This window comes from Kwoniella dejecticola, chromosome 6, assembly GCF_000512565.2.
Source record: "Kwoniella dejecticola CBS 10117 chromosome 6, complete sequence".
In the NCBI taxonomy this organism is placed as follows: Eukaryota; Fungi; Basidiomycota; class Tremellomycetes; order Tremellales; family Cryptococcaceae; genus Kwoniella; species Kwoniella dejecticola.
In genome coordinates, this window is record NC_089306.1 from 1,314,526 (window position 1) to 1,330,790 (window position 16,265).

General features: G+C 47.9%; 6 protein-coding genes across 6 annotated transcripts; 3 read left to right on the forward strand and 3 right to left on the reverse strand.

Moving 5' to 3' along the window:
• Nucleotides 1–15: 15 nt before the first annotated feature.
• On the forward strand, nt 16–2,803 carry I303_105347 (uncharacterized protein; the record flags this gene model as incomplete). Its single annotated transcript, XM_065969143.1, has 8 exons — nt 16–551; nt 607–760; nt 819–1,154; nt 1,208–1,511; nt 1,593–2,418; nt 2,505–2,610; nt 2,665–2,675; nt 2,737–2,803. 8 exons carry the CDS (start codon nt 16–18, stop codon nt 2,801–2,803), a joined length of 2,340 nt encoding a protein of 779 aa, XP_065825215.1.
• A 392-nt stretch (nt 2,804–3,195) lies between these two features.
• On the reverse strand, nt 3,196–6,045 carry I303_105348 (uncharacterized protein; the record flags this gene model as incomplete). Its single annotated transcript, XM_018408498.1, has 2 exons — nt 3,196–3,420; nt 3,553–6,045. The coding sequence occupies 2 exons, from the start codon at nt 6,043–6,045 to the stop codon at nt 3,196–3,198; spliced, it is 2,718 nt and encodes a 905-aa protein (XP_018262189.1).
• A 483-nt stretch (nt 6,046–6,528) lies between these two features.
• On the reverse strand, nt 6,529–7,825 carry I303_105349 (uncharacterized protein; the record flags this gene model as incomplete). Its single annotated transcript, XM_018408497.2, has 7 exons — nt 6,529–6,549; nt 6,613–6,670; nt 6,732–6,931; nt 7,056–7,221; nt 7,310–7,452; nt 7,518–7,628; nt 7,688–7,825. The coding sequence occupies 7 exons, from the start codon at nt 7,823–7,825 to the stop codon at nt 6,529–6,531; spliced, it is 837 nt and encodes a 278-aa protein (XP_018262188.2).
• A 576-nt stretch (nt 7,826–8,401) lies between these two features.
• On the forward strand, nt 8,402–9,732 carry I303_105350 (uncharacterized protein; the record flags this gene model as incomplete). The annotated part of the gene is made up of 3 exons (XM_018408496.1): nt 8,402–9,142; nt 9,298–9,498; nt 9,571–9,732. The coding sequence occupies 3 exons, from the start codon at nt 8,402–8,404 to the stop codon at nt 9,730–9,732; spliced, it is 1,104 nt and encodes a 367-aa protein (XP_018262187.1).
• Nucleotides 9,733–10,602: 870 nt separating this feature from the next.
• On the forward strand, nt 10,603–13,932 carry I303_105351 (sodium/hydrogen exchanger 3; the record flags this gene model as incomplete). Its single annotated transcript, XM_018408495.2, has 10 exons — nt 10,603–10,682; nt 10,833–11,004; nt 11,249–11,323; nt 11,386–11,462; nt 11,547–11,753; nt 11,828–12,060; nt 12,130–12,332; nt 12,416–13,455; nt 13,593–13,720; nt 13,808–13,932. The coding sequence occupies 10 exons, from the start codon at nt 10,603–10,605 to the stop codon at nt 13,930–13,932; spliced, it is 2,340 nt and encodes a 779-aa protein (XP_018262186.2).
• A 514-nt stretch (nt 13,933–14,446) lies between these two features.
• On the reverse strand, nt 14,447–16,072 carry I303_105352 (uncharacterized protein; the record flags this gene model as incomplete). The annotated part of the gene is made up of 5 exons (XM_018408494.1): nt 14,447–14,581; nt 14,727–15,106; nt 15,237–15,698; nt 15,798–15,869; nt 15,991–16,072. The coding sequence occupies 5 exons, from the start codon at nt 16,070–16,072 to the stop codon at nt 14,447–14,449; spliced, it is 1,131 nt and encodes a 376-aa protein (XP_018262185.1).
• Nucleotides 16,073–16,265: the final 193 nt, after the last annotated feature.

A 16,265-nucleotide genomic window follows, 5' to 3' on the forward strand; every position in this document is an offset into this window, starting at 1 on the left:
AAGGTCATCCACATTATGTCGGCTATAGCAGCCAGGAGAGCTGCAGCCCTTCTAGCTTCTCAAAATGCCTCGCCATCGTCCTCGATCGTCTCGACACCTGTAAAAGCAAAGTTGCCCACACCCGAAAGTGAAGATGAAACCGAAAGTGTCAACGAAGTCGCTCTGCCCGAGAGCGATGCCGAGCCAAGTACAGGCTCGACTTCTCCTCCTCCATCGCCTCCGACCAACAAGAAAAGAAAATTACGAAAGTCGTCTCCCCATCAAGCTAGGTACCACACACAGTCCCTCAACAATCGTCCTACCACACCTACCGTGTCACAATCTAGTGCATCGAAAAGGACTAGACGATTCTCGCCTTCTGCCCCGGCTTCTTTACCCGAACCTGGTATACAGACCGAGTCTGGCTCATCAATCGGGGACAGTGATGCAGATATAGCTGAAGATGATGAAGAGGACGAAGCTGCCGATGAGGTCGATGGAGGGAGAGCTCAGTGGAGTATACCGAATACTTCAGCCAACTCGACGCCCGGTCCATCTAGAGCCAAGAATAAGTAAGTTATTCGTTCGGTCAGTATCACGCCGGTACTGAATCATACCTCTTTCTAGATCTAGTCTTCAAGTAGACCCCAATAACACGTCGAATTTCCACCCCATTGATGGAGTTAATGTAATCAAGGTCTCTGAGGAAGAGATCAAGGCTTTAGGATCAGAAGGGGGATCCCCTGGAGATGGCATTGTGCTGAGTCTGTCCGTTGATGAGGTGGGCTACTTCCATTCACCCCAGCGCAGAGCCAAGTGCTGATCGGTGTTTACCACAGACGATCATGATTGCCGGTACATATATCCTGACGCCGCTCTCGGGCAGCCTATCAATATCATGCTGTACGCTTTCCCCGGATGGTTCGTCTTATCCAGTATTCGCCCCCACCTCGCATCCGATACCAATCATCTCGCCGTGCCCCCTCGCGAAGATACATTCCCTGCCCTTAGCCAGCAAGTTGAAATTGCCCAAGGGGTTCAAACGAACTGGTTCATTGCTATTGATAAGGGAGAATCAATGCGGGATCGACGGATTACGCTACGGGGCAGTCCCTGGATTCGCTCATATATGGTTGGAGGAAGTCGGAAGCTGGGGACTAAGAGGGGTACATCCCGTATGTCAGACATTTTTCTCCCAGGATATCAAAGCTCACAATTCATCAATCAGGTGATTGGATCATTCTCCACCCCTGTTTACCCGCATATTACCCCGCCAAGTTGGTCAGACGCCCTTTCTGCTCTCATCCCTCCGAATCAACTAGAAGAATACGGCGAGATGGAGATGCTAGAACCCTTCATTGGTTTAGTGAAAGGACCTAAACGATCTGGGAAATCCACGTTCGCCCGCGCGGTCCTGAATAACCTGTTGGAGAGGTACGAACGAGTCGCCTGGCTGGAATGCGATTTGGGTCAAGGGGAATTCAGTCCCGGTGGGGTAGTAGGATTATGGGTATTGGACAAACAGGTTCTAGGTGAGTGAAACAGTTGTTCTAGACTGTTTCTGACTTTTCGGATCATCTTTCCCTTGGTACATGCTGACTGTCAAGGAGTAGGTCCATCATTCACTCATCCGAAGAACGCGTATCGCTCTCATTGTCTGGGGACATACACGCCCTTGACTTGTCCAGACGAGTATATAGCTTCTCTACGCCACCTGATGGAGATATACAAATTCGATATCCAGCATTCCTCCTCTGACTCAATATCTCCGCGTTCGTCGTCGAAAATCAACGACAATGTTCCCTTGGTGATCAATACTCAGGGATGGGTCAAGGGACTCGGAGAAGAACTCCTTCGCTCCATCGAAAGCATATGTGAACCCACTCATACATTTTCATTCTCATCGCCGTACGAAGACGACTTACCCGAACATATTGGCGGAGGATGGACAACTTCCCCAACTTACCAGATTGCGCCTCTGCCAGACGTATACGGTAAAATATCAAAGCAAATTACGTTGGAACCGATCCCATCTTCGCCATTACAGGCTCGATACACAGCCGCTGATCTGAGGGTATTGTCGATCATCTCGTATTTCCACTCGTCTTCCAGCTCGGATTGGAGCATGAATACGGATACGAAGCAGGAAGGTGTGAAATGGGATTTCACCAAACCACTAATGGCTATACCACCATGGGAAGTGGAATATGGCCCACAGAAAGCCATAGAGAAGATATGGATGATCGGAGAAGGGAGCGAAGGAGTCGTCTCTGAAGATCTGGGCATAGCGCTCAACGGTGCCGTGGCGGGGTTGATCGAGATACTGGAAGATTCGCCAGACACAGATACAGAGACAGGAGGGGAAAAAGGCGTCTATGTGCAAGGTAGAGCTTTACCTCGGTTGGATTCGATCAATCTCCTAGGAATGGGATTAATACGGTATATCCAATCTGATCAAACTCAAACTCATGCTCCAACTCATGAATTCAATTCAAGTGACACTCGGAACTTTGGAGATGCTCAAGGCAGATTACATCTGATCACTCCCTTATCAAGTGGAGACTTGGCCAGAGTCAAGGGGATAATAAAAAATGGAGCTATCGAATTACCGACTCCCGGTTTATTAGATTGGTCTTCGTCCTCCAATTCCAATGGACATGGGTACAGGTCCGTGATTGACTCTAGAGCAGGCAATGGTATGGGCGAGAACGGAACAGGCTTCGCAGACGACCCGATGATCCCTTTCTTCGATCATAGTGGGGTAGAAGTGGTTGGTGGGGAACGAAGGCGGTTCAGGAAGAATATCATGCGAAAGGGAATGTAGAAATACAAGAATCTAAGACTTATGACTCCATACCTTGATGCATGGATGCTCTTGATCATCTGGAGCAAGCTTACTGTGGATGTGTGGATACGGGGATATGTGGATAGACGAAGAGAACTCCACAAGCCATATAAATAGGACAAATGGCTTGTCTTGCTGGGTTGTACTGTCCTTCATATATACATACCATGGGATCAACCCAGTTACAGATTATGCATGATCTGCTCATTACCTTATTGTCAACGCAATTCGGACCATATCAAATGCTCGCTGCATACTCGTATAACTTGATTTGTTCAATTAATCGGGTAATCGATTCAACATAATTGACAACCCCTCCTCCTTCGTTCTCCGGGTGTATAAGTTTCATGTGCTCGACTGGCCACTAAGCACTAATCACCATTCTTATGCTTATCAACGACCCCTACAAGGGACTTATGGAACCCCTCCCACATCTCAATCAGCGTCTTCTGCTTCTCGATCAAATCGTTCAAGTACACCTCGAGCGTATTCTTGAATTCTTCAATTCGTTCCCTCTCAAATCGGACGAATTCAGACTTGGTTAATTTCGTAAGATTTTCAAAGTTCATATGATTCTCTCGGACTGTTCGTTCGGCCTGCAACATCAATTGTAGTGTAATCAACGAGAGTTGAGGTCAGCGCAAAGACACGACACCAAGGATACCGGTGAGGCGATATGAACGTTTTTCCACTTCACCGAAATCGGCCAAACTCAAACTCAGACTCACCTCGACAATCTCATTCAGACTACTATTGGCCCTCTCATTCAATTTCCCACTATTCCTCAACTTCTCTCTCGTATTCCTCAACCTCGTCAGGTCCTTCTCGCCGTTTTGCCACGTATGATACGCCTTGATCCGTCCATTAAACGCTATCCTCACTTGCTGGATGATCTTCACGTATTCGTCCGTCGTATTGAGGAGGTTGATCACTTGGAATTTCGCTTGATCCTCGTAAATCTCTTTTTCGTGATTACTAATCTCCCATAACTCCTTTAAACTCTCCACCAAACTCATATTCAGATCACTCTCGCTTAGAACTAACAAACTCTCGCTGAATTCAGAGATACTATTTGAGAGTTCCAATTTCGATTTCGACGACGATTCTATACTCTTACTCAGATTCTTCAGTTGGTTCTCCAGAGAATTTAAGAAACCGTTCCTACTTTCGAACCAATCGTCGAATTCCGCGAATTTGTTACTCCCCGTCCAAGAGCCCAACAAGCTGTCCGACTGAGCTTTCTCCTGTAAGGTGACCTCGGCTTTGCGGTTCTTGCTATCGATAGCGAAGCTGTCGCTCTCCAGGAAGATCCGTAGATCGGGATCAAGTTGGAGGACGGGATGAGAGGTGATTTTAGTGATGAATTTCTGTAAGGCGTTTCGACGGGTTTCAATAAACTGGTCTTGGAATCGACCGAAAGTGTGTTTGCCAGGCATAGGAGGTAAGACTATACCGGGATTATTGAATGTCAAAATCTCCAGAAGCCATAAGAAATCGGAGAACCTCCGCAAGACGCTGAAGCTGCCTTTACGGTAATGCGGCGAGGTGGTCTGCGTTCGGACGGTGTAGACCGTATATCCCCGAACGGGATCTCCGACTTTAGCAGGGTCCGATACGGTGATTTGGAAGACGGGGATATTGGATAACTTCTTCCGAGGGGAACTTGTTGTAGGAATGGAGATGGAGTCTACCGGTGAAGCTGGTGCGCGTCCATCGATTCCTGAGTCAGATCTCAATGTCATAGACGTCGATGTTGATGGTGTCCCGTTGGTATCGTATGGGTATGATTGATTTGTCGACGGTCCAGCAGAAGCAAGAGTTTCCTCCATAGACGTTTCACCCCATCCACCACTGGAGTCATTGTTGCCCCAAGAAGATGTGCTAGGTCCACCCCTACCGAAGAGACTATCGCTTTCCGGCTCATCATCTAGCGCACCCCATCCTTTCCCACCGAACCGCGAGCTTGGCGGACTGATACTCTCTGAGCTGGAAGCAGCATTCCCGGTCCCTGTCCATTCTTTATCAGGCACAGGCGGTGCTGAGCCACCAAGAGCTAAAGACTTGAATCCGTAGTCTACATCCGCAGCTGTCGCAGCTGGTGCATCTAGGGGAGATACAGATACTCTGTCTGACGAAGGGGTGGCTAGTACCGATGAGGCTTCTGTATTATCTGCCTTGTTGGTTGCAGGAGGTAAAGGCGTGGGCACTCTCGATACTGTTGGAGTAGCTAGATTTGATGCTGGGAGAGGTATAGACGTTGGGGATTTAGGTGATTTTACAGTGGGGGTAGTATGGCTTGAGGAAGGAGGCTCCTGCGCTTGGGCTGAGCTATCGGCTTGAGGGATTTTCGTAGCTGATTGAACCTGTATCTCCGCATCTAACGCTACCTGCTTCGTTTCATCCGCTTTCTTCTGATTGTCATCAGGTTGCCTCTCGCCCCGCCCCGTTTCCTTGACAGCGCTCTTCGCCTCAGGCTTCTTCTCTTCTTGCACTGCCTTAGAGTTGGGGGTAAACACATAAGTCTTCTTCTTCTCCGGCGTAGGTTTCACCTGATCTCCATTGGTACTCTCTATCTTAGATTTAGGCGCCGGTGCCGATTTGACAAACGCCTTCTTCAGCGATTGCTCAGGATCAGACTCAGCCATCAGATCCTCGTCAATCAGCGAAGACGGCAACCCTCTGGGCTTTGGTGTGGTCGGAGACTGAGCGTGTGATTGAGGGTGTTTGTTGTCCACGGGCGAATGAGAGGGAGGTTCGAAGGGTCTGTGTGCAGGATCAATAGGTTTATTCTGGCCTGCTCCTGCGGATGCGAATGGATCTACATCTTCGTGATTCCCATATGGGTTACTATATATACCTTGATTATCTTGCGGCTCAGCGGAGAAACGCTGTTGTTGTTGCTCCCGAGCAGCTATGACGGAGGGAGGATCAGGTGATCTATTGTAATCTTCGTTGATCTTCTGCGCATAAGGAGACGTTTCGTTTCGTGGTGATTCAGGTAAAGCGAAAGGTTGAATTGCTGGATCGTTGATCGGTGCTGATGATGAGGGGAGTACAGTCGATGCAAATGGGGAAGCATACGGATTGATGGAAGAGGAGGAATCTGAGAATGGATTTGCCCATGGGTCGTCTGCTTGATCGTTTGGGGTCTGCGTGGACCAAGACGGTCGAGCCGGGGTAGTGGAAGATAGCAAGGCGGAGAAAGAAGCTTCCTCGTCCATCCTGATCTGCTGAAATCGCTTTCCGAGCTTCAAGCTTCGATCCAGATTCGGACGATGCGATCAGTTTGCTTATGGTCAACAGACAGTGAAGAGGAAGAAAGGAGATACAATATGGTTGACGTGACGTCTTAAGTTGGTTTGCCTTTGTCTTTGTCCGGTTGTGATGGTATGTGCACAACCAGACACTGCGTCCCTGAGTCCTCCACTTCTCCTATCATTTGAGTGGCGTCAACTCTCATTAGCATGACATCTCTGGCTACCATCTCACTCTCGAATCACACATGAATGGGGGCATGATGCTTAGATCGCAGAGACGAGCACTGATTAACGTATATATACATGTGACACAATGCATGACGCGATCGTTATATGATTGAATAAATATGTACAGGGAACGAATAGCTCTTCATCGGCTATCAGCGCAGCGCCGCTCCTCTTCTTAGAGATCTGGTTGGCCTTGAGCGCATGGATGTTCGGCATCTACTATGTAGTTGATTTGACATGCTACAGTCATCAAAGTCAGCTCCGACTGTCTTGGGGTTGCTAGAGAACATTGTAAGGGCTCACCAAATCATCGATAGTCGAGAACAGTAAACCATCGTTCATGAGTTGTTCCACTGCCTCCCTATTTTGTCCGAAGCATCAGCTCTGTACTGCATGAATACTAACTTCCTGATTGTACTCACATGACATCTTCACCGTTACCAGTACCGACTTGTCGAGAGATCAACGAGACGTGTACACCATCGTCCGTCTCGTCCTTCGAGACAAACTCCATAATTCGCCTTTGCAGAACTGGAAGACTGGCGAAAGCCGAGTCATTATTGTGATTCTGGATACCTGCTGAGTAGTCTGCATGCGACGAGCCAGCTTGAGCACCGCCGCCCTGAGTGAGTGATTGATCACGTCAGCCTTCAACTACTCTGTCGAAGTTTGGCATACCGACCGTGCGGTAATAACGGTGAGGGACATTCGCAGCGATGTGGTTGCAGTGACGAAGCCTGACTTACACCGCCTGTACTTGCTCCTCTGAGGGACAAGCTGACATACAAAGCCTTTAGAAGATGATGATGAATCTCGTTGAAATCGGTTATCGGTCGAATATGCGTAGCTGAGATATGTCGTTTACCTCCGAACATCTTGATCGATCCCATGATTCCGACGTAGTGGTCTTGCCTATGATGAAGTACCAGTCAGAGATGTCAGCAGTCCATCCTCGAGTTCGAGTATAGTCGAAGTAACAGTGAACAGAGTTGAGCCTTACTCTATGCCTTTTGCTTTACCTGACTCGTCATCCGCCGAATCCAACCATAATCTCACATCGATGTAGCCCGTCCCGTCTCCGATCTCATACGACACATTCGTTGCTGACGTCGACGAGTTGTGTACTGAACCAATCAGCAATACCTGGGATTTCCAATCCCGTCAGCTTATCCCGTTCCAATAAGACGAACAGGTGCGGAACAGCTGACTTGAGCAACGTCGACACCATCGATGACGAAATCAGCATCCGCGTGAACTTGCTCAGCCGTTAAGATCTGCTTGATTGTCACTGGTCGAATAGTTTGATTGCCTCCTTTTCCCTATCGTCCAATTGACAGATCAGCTTTCTTTCGCATGCGGGCTGATGAAAGTAGCTGACCTTTCTGCCACCTGGGGATTCTTGTGAGCCATAAGGCGATCCACCCGCTACGAAGCCTCCTCCGCCACCTCCTCCACTATAGTAAGGATTTTGTCCGTCGTCTGTGTATTCCACAAAGGGAAAATCGTCAGTCTCCATTTTCGATATTGTTCCCTTGACAGATAGGTGGACGAATACAGACAGAAAAAGGGGGGAAGAAGAAGGAATATGAACTGACAATTGCTCATACTCTTCTATGAATATCCTACTCGAGTGAGTGAGTCCGTGCGTCGTGCAGCAAGATATTCGGATTGCTATTCGAGGAAGGCAAGGTATGATGGTGATTCTGATGGTGACTATTTGATGATCATGAGGTTGATTTTGGATGACTGGACCAACATTAATCAAGTGTCCGTCACTCATGATGAGACGCGTCGCGTATGACACGTGGCTCACAAATGATTTTGTACAATTTTGGGATTAAATCATACAAATTGTCATCAGAATATTCACCTTGATAGCCTTGAGCTTTGATTTTCCCACGTCTTCAATCGATTTATTTGTTTACGCCTTTCTCAGATCACATGATTCATACCTCCCCTTCACCTTCTCCACTTGACCGGTCCACCTTCATCCACCATCTATCGCACCAATCAAAGTACCACTGTGACGTCGACTTCGACCCTGTAACTACACAAGTCAACAAAGTCCCATCAACAACGCTCGTGGCAAACAATGTCCATAGCTGAAGCCCAGCCGCGTTCGCCGGAAACCTCTACTTCCTTCTTGGACCAACCGACCCTCAACTCATTATCGAACGAAAGCGGTACCGCCAATGCTGAACCCTCTTCATCCTCCTCAAACCCACTCAACGAGTTCGCCCAGCAAGTCTTGGGATCAGAGAGCGACGCTCATAACCTCTTGGATTTGGGTAGGGGGGGGATGGGATATTCCATTATAGGGGAAGAACAAACGTTCAACGATTTATTGCAGAGTGAAGAAAGGCGAGAACAAGCTTTGAACAATAATAACGGGCACGACGATCACGGTCATGGTCACGATCATAGCCACAACGAAATGCATGACCATATGATTGACCCGGGATTGGAAAGTGAATTGTCCAGACATATCGAAGAATCAGACAATGCTCAAATTCAGCACCAAAATCAAAGCCAAAACCAAACCCAAAATCAGAATCAGAATCATCAGATCATTCTGGATGAAAACGGTAATGAGATAACAATTGTTCTGCCCACATCCGAGGAGGAACTACCGTCGACGCAGAATAACACCAACACCAACAACAACAACCTCAATATAGTGTATGGAGGTAGGATAGGCAAGAGGAAAAGAACGTCGCATTCCAATCTCGACGGAAGCGGGACGCAGAATGTTAATGAGGCCGAACAGATGTTAGATGCGGATGGAAATATCGTGGAGCCTCACGAGTACGCGCGACTGAAGAAAGATAGTCATGTGAGTATCAACGGACCGCCAATCACATTTCCCTCCCTAATCGTTTTTTTTTTTTTGTATTTTTCCCATCATTCCCTCAGACCGCTTGCAGCAATCTGACCAACAGCCAGAGGGAAAGTAGATGGAAACACTGCTGACCGACCTTCATTCCGCAGAAAGAAGTCGAGAGGCGTCGTCGCGAGAACATCAACGACGGAATTAACGAGATAGCCCAACTGATACCTGGCGGACTAGATAAACAGGGTAAAGGGACATTACTCAAACGGGCCGCTGCCTACTTGGTCGACTTGGTAGATAAGATACGTGTTGGGCAGGAAGAATTGGGCAAGAAGGATGCCGAGAAAGTTGATCTTGAAGTGAGTAAAGCCATACCTTGCAATCAGTCTAAGCTGCTGAGATATCATCTGTTGACATGGCTGGCAATACAGAATCAGATAGCTCATTTGACCTTACAATTACAAGAAGAACGAGATCGCTCGATGCGATTCGAGACTTCCTGGCGAGAAGCTGAAGATAGATCGGCAAGTTCGAATTTCGAGTTGGAACGATTGAGAGCGGAGTTGGAAGAGGCGAAGGCTGCGCAAGTGTGAAGAGGGAACGAGGGTCCTGGAATATCGGAAGACCGCAGAGGCCTCAGTCGTTCGGTATAAGCAGACCACCCGTGACGTGTAAGCGGCAGGTGAGGAGAGCCAGGTCACCATTCGATTTTGGTATCTGATTTATAGAATCTAGGCTTTGATATCTTGAAAATTCATTTTTGTAATTAAACGTAATTGTACTTGTATCTCCAGCGAAAAGGAGTCATCGTTGTCCTTCAATTTAAGCTATGTCAAGTCGTCCTCATGTATGAATAAGCATGTATGAACCAGGTCTTCTTCCTCTGCGCAGAGCTGGGATGCACGCTCTGTACTCGGCCTTGCTTGCCAGTGCGGAGGCGATGAAGCGGTGATCACCGACGAGATTGTTCCCCATGGGATATCTCTTGACGTGTACGAGTGACGGATGAGCATTGCGCATTCGCACTTGCTGCTCATTACTCGAAATATCATCAACAAGGGAGCCAAGCTTCGTACATCCCATTCTATCCTATCCCGTCGCGTCACTATCATATCATAATAAAAGCGAGAGTAAGATCAAGCTGGACGATAGATCGACTGATCGATCCGGCTGAACCCCGTCTGTCCGACTGGATACTCAAGGTCTGAACAGACTTAGTCTCCGCCATCAAATCCCATTCGCATATTGCTTGACTTGTGACAGTGCCGAAGGATCTCTCAATACAACGTCTACGTCTACGCACAAGCTATCATTGTCTTATTTTCCCTGTCTTACCGGTGCTGTTTTTCAAGGGTATAGGCGGACTACATCTGGTCATCAAGTCATCTAGGAATCAAGGCTTCACGACCTGCGGACAAGCAGAAATAGCATCATATCTTATCATATCATCATAACATCTCACGATGTCATCAGGAGGGACAACGCCTATCTTGAACCCTCCTGCGGAAGTGATTAACCCCGCAGATGAAGAATTCTACGCATCGTGAGCTTAGCCTTTCCTTTTCTCCTCCCTTACTCGCCTCGGGAGTTTTCATCGTACTCTCTTTTCAGATGCGGGGTCTTCTTCTCCTACTCTATCAATAGATTGGGAGATGGCAGCTGATACTTCCTATCCGCTTCGAAATTCGAACAGATGGGGTCTATGTATCCTATGTCTACTATTGATAGGAGCCCTAATAACGTCTTATTACCTACAAATCAAGCGAATAAGAGCGGTACACGAGACGGTAGTCTCGATTTTTGCCGGGATGGTAGTGGGGTTGATCATTAGGTTATCGCCCGGGCATATGATCAGGGAGATGCTGGTGAGTCCATGTTCGACTCAACTCATCCGACTCAAATCAAACATTCGCGGAGAGTACGGGTCATGAAAAGCACAAGTAAAGTCCCACAATCCATTTGAGGGGCAATGTAATGGAATAACGGGGCCGGTGGAAAGGAGATCTGACTGGATGAAAGCTTTGGAGTTCTTCACGATCCCAATTTGGCGGACGCAATGGAGTCGAAGGAGGTAACTGGAATCAAAGCTGACTGATGATCCGCTTGCAGTCATTCAAACATACCTTCTTCTTCAACGCTTTACTGCCGCCCATCATCTTGAACTCGGGATACGAGTTGAAGCAGGTGAGCAAATACTTTGATGCTTGGCGGCAACAGTCATATCGAGCTAATGTCTTCTCTTGCAGGAAAACTTCTTCAGAAATTTCGGTGTCATCCTTACCTTCGCCTTTTTGGGTACCTTCATCTCGGCTGTCGGCATTGGGTGAGTCCAAGTTCCGTCTGACATCAGTTCTGACCCAGACTATCCGTGATATCGTCGGTTGCTGACATGTTGTCTATATCTTAGGGTGTTATGCTACATATGGTCATTCCTAGGACTGGAAGGGCTGAAATTCACCCTGTTGGAATGTCTAATCTTCGGGTCAACCCTCTCAGCAACGGATCCCGTGACCATTCTAGCTATTTTCAATTCGAACAAAGTCGACCCCAAGCTATACTCCATCATCTTTGGAGAAAGTATATTGAACGACGCTGTCAGTATCGTTATGTACGAGTGAGTTACTGTTCCTTTCTCCGTCCGAGTATAGCTGTCAACATCGTACAATAGCTGAGTCGTGATCTTTGCAGGACATTATCCCAATTCCACGGAGAAGATATCTACCTCTCATCACTCTTCCACGGAGTAGGGATCTTCTTGTTCTCTTTCCTCGTCTCAATGGCTTTAGGCGTTGCCTTCGGTCTAGCATGTTCACTCGGTCTCAAGCATTCTCACTTGGCAACATACCCGCACATTGAAAGTTGCTTAGTGGCTTTGGTAGCTTATACCAGTTACTTCTTCTCGAATGGTATTGCTATGAGTGGTGAGTCTTACTTGTATCATCCACTTCTCATCGATAATCTCGGTAGACTTATGGTGACACCTTGTCTAGGTATTGTGTCCCTCTTATTCTGTGGCATCACACTCAAACACTACGCATATCATACCATGTCTAAGCGGACTCAAAGAACGACGAAGTACATGTTTGCCGTCTTAGCGCAATTATCGGAAAACTTCATTTTCATCTACTTGGGCCTTAACTTGTTCACTCAGGATGTCCAGGTGTTCAAACCTTTGTTCATCCTTGTGTCTGCTGTAGGTCCCAAGTCTGATGCTACTCCAGAGTTTCGATTTCTGCAAGCTAATTACGCCTTTTATTCCTATTCCGAATGTTGTAGATTGCGGTCATGGCTTCTCGATACGCAGCCGTTTTCCCCCTGTCCGAACTGATCAACTGGGTTTTCCACACTCGAGGACAACGATATGAGGAACTTCCCCACTCCTACCAGATGATGTTGTTCTGGGCTGGTTTGCGAGGTGCAGTCGGAGTAGCTCTAGCGGCCGGAATTACAGGAGACAATGCCGATGCCTTACGAACTACAATCCTAGTCGTAGTGGTGTTGACGGTCATCATCTTCGGAGGGACTACTGCAAGGATGTTAGAAGTGCTAGGTATCAGAGTCGGGGTCGAGGATGAAGATGCGTCCAGTGACGACGAAGCTGAAGGATGGACCTCGTACAATGGGAATCTCGCACTATCTGTGGGTCCAGGCTCGAGGAGATACGCTGGCTCGAACGGACGGCTTTCATACGCTGCTGGTGAATACGATGATGGGGAGATCGACTTGCACTCGCCTGACGAATCGCCATACATCCATTCTCAGGGCCAAAAGGGATACCCACTCAACCTGAAACGACAATCCCAGAGTCGATCGAGGCAAGCTTCGATGGGAGCGCGATCGACGTTCGGTACGAACAATTCAAGATCTGGATTCTCGACCAACTCAGACTCGGACGAGTACAACGAAGAAGTCTTACCTTCAGCCACAGGTGATCCGGCGCAATCTCCGTATGATCCTGAAAATCCACACGCTCACGCTCACGCTGAAGAAGGTGTAGCAGGGGGCTTAGGATCGATCCGACCAGGAATGATCTTTAGAGATGGACAATGGTTCACCGCGCTGGATGAGCGTTACCTGTTACCGCTATTCAGTAATTCGGTGACTGCGAGAAGACATCATGCGAAGAAACAGACCAGGAAGGTCAGTAGTGGGTTGCACGACAGAGACAGGGGAGGACCAGGCAATGAAAGCGGACATGGAACGCCCAGAGGAGGGTCGTTGGATATACATAGAGAAAGAGGCGGGGATGAAGATTATGCGTATGATGGAGAGAGCGAGAATGGGAAGGTGAAGAGTGGACTACCGAGGACATTCAGGTGGGTCATGTCCTCTGCCTCCTACTTCAGATCAGCCTAGCGTGCATTTTGAGTGTGAATGATCTTGTGGAGGATGAAACGATTGCTGACCTATTCTATGTCGTTTGTTGTTTGTTCTTGCTTCTTCGATCTAACAGTGGCTCAGTGACGGATTTCTTCTTCGCAAAAGCCGATCCATCCTCCTCATCAGCGAACCAATCCTCATCGAACTTACCATTACCATTAGAAGAGCGGAATCGTCTGTCGGGAAGCGATGGAGGTGGTGGTGGGTCCGGTTCGGGAAGCAGAAGAGGAAGCAATGATTTGCGGGATAACAAATGACTCGTTAATGCTTTACCCCGACTTCCCGCAGACGCAAGCCCCGGTGCAGCCGAAGAAGGTTGGATATGGACTGGACCAGGACCTTCTTCTTCTTCTGCAGTTCATTCTAGAGAAGGGAGTAGGAGCTCGACACCGAAATTCACTAAGGGTGATTGAGTATACTGAATACTGAATACTGAATACCGAATATATGTATATATGATCAAGATATCTGATACTATATATACATACGCATCCAGACGAATAGATAGTCTGAACTCCTGCACCTTGCGGTTCAAGGTTGACTGGACTTGGATTCCGGATGGAAGATGTATTATACTAGACATGACCACCATCACCTAGAACACATTTACAGTCAACGACTTGATTCATTTCCTGCCACATATAGTGGACTCTTGTCTCTTCCTCAAGTCGCCCACCGGATACTGACGATGGTATCAGCTCAAGAAAATAAAATAACATAGACAAGACACTCAAGTGAAGTGCATAGTGTACAGATGAGATACAACGGCATATCTATATATATGTATATACACATTCTCGCATTCTCATCCTCGCACCGAAATTGGCATCGAGAGGACTAATCTGCCTTGCCCCAGATGAAGAGCAGCTAGAGGAAAAGGCCAGGCATAGAACTCATTTACCCGCCATATATGGAATACTACCACTATTACTTCTTCCTACCCTTTCTCGAAGTATTGGCCATCTTACCATCACTGCTCAGCATGCCCAACTTCTTCACGCAGTCAGGACAATACCACGTCTCAGGTAGCTGTCCCGATATGCTGACGCACTTGACGTGGAACTGCGGGCGCCACGAAAGGTCAGCACACAGCACATATCACGTATTCCACGTTCCTCGTGATCGTGTTGTATTTTTGCGTCTCGTACAGTACAAGTACCCAGGAGTACACAAGAGGTAGGTAGGTAATTGAAGAAGATGGACTCACCCATTCATATTGGCAAGTATCATTATCGCACCCGATCATCTCGCCATAGCTCTTCTGCTGACAGATACAATACAGCGTATCGTCCGCCTCTGTATCCCCCTCTCCGGGTGGGAAAGCACTCGTGAAATCCACTTCTTCTCCTTCGGCATCCGCATCTAACTCGCCGTCTGCGTCGGCATCCATATCGAAATCTTCATCTAATTCGCCATCTGCATCTGGATCGTTCAGCGCTAGAGCAGAGACGCTGGAGGATAGACGATGTTTGTTGTGACTGTGATGTATCCTCGCTCGACCAGGCACGGATGGTGGGGGCATCGATGAGAGAGAGGCGGCGATAGAGGCGGAGGGTGAAGGGAATGATAAGTGATTCGGTTTGCGTTCTGGCCAAATGGGTGTCAGCCAAGCCAAGCCATTGCATCCAAAATACACCCTCAAAGGTCTCGGCGATATCGATATTGCGAAGGTGGGAAGAGTGCTATGAATGGGAAGATTGGATGCACTCCTACTCACTCTTCGGCGGTCGTCCATCTGAACCCGTCCCCAGCCCAGTCGAGGGTAATATCAAATTACTATGGCCCATCTCGCCCAGACCACTTAATATCGGTTTACCCATACCCATACCCATCCCGCCTTCCGTCAGTTCTCTCAGGGGATCTTCAGGCGGAGCGATGATTTCTTTTCCGCCCACTTTGATCCATTCAAATTTGGCTCTTTCCTTCGCTCGGTTGATTATCCTTTCCATCCTCTCGGCAAGCTTGATCTTCTCTTCCTGGAGATTCTCCACTTTGATCCATTCCGCCTGGATCTTGCTAAGCGCTTGCGATTCCTTTTGACTCAGATGAGATGTGGGGAGATTGCTTATCCCGCTCGAGAGAGGTAAATTGAATTGAGCGTTAGAAGGCGCGGAAGAAGAGAGGTTTTTGGCTGTTTTGGTGAGACCGACATGTCGGGTGTTTATACGTTGTATCAATTCTGTATTGTCATGACATGGCATGACACGACATGAGCTTGAAATCAGGAGCACAAACAGAATGATGTCAAAGAAGCGAAGGCACAGAGAATGATACGTACGGTTGATTCGGGCATCCTTCTCTCGGATTTCCTCGAGTAGAAAGACCACTTCTCCAGGTAAGTTATCGAGACCTGCGTCAGGACGGAAATAGTCAGCTTAGTCAGCAGTCAAGTCAAGAGTGTACGATACATCCTGCATCAGACACATATAAACTGATGAAAGGAGAGAAGCATGATAGAGGGCCAGACCCACTCGATATCAGTTCCGAGGCAGCATGAGCCGCTTCCTCAGGCTGAAAATGCGCGTGAACTTGTAAAGACGGTGGAAGAGCCATGTCGTTTTATGCTTTGCAGCTGTTCGAAACGCTCCAGCTTCTCAATATCCTCAGAATTATGGTGTCGGTATAGAGATTCTGACCAAGCCTTTCGTCGTGGTTGTCCTTCTGCTCGTGTCTTTGAGCTCAGTATCGTTGTCTGATCGTTACGTCTTGATTTATGTCTGAGCAGCGGAAAGCGAAAACAACGACA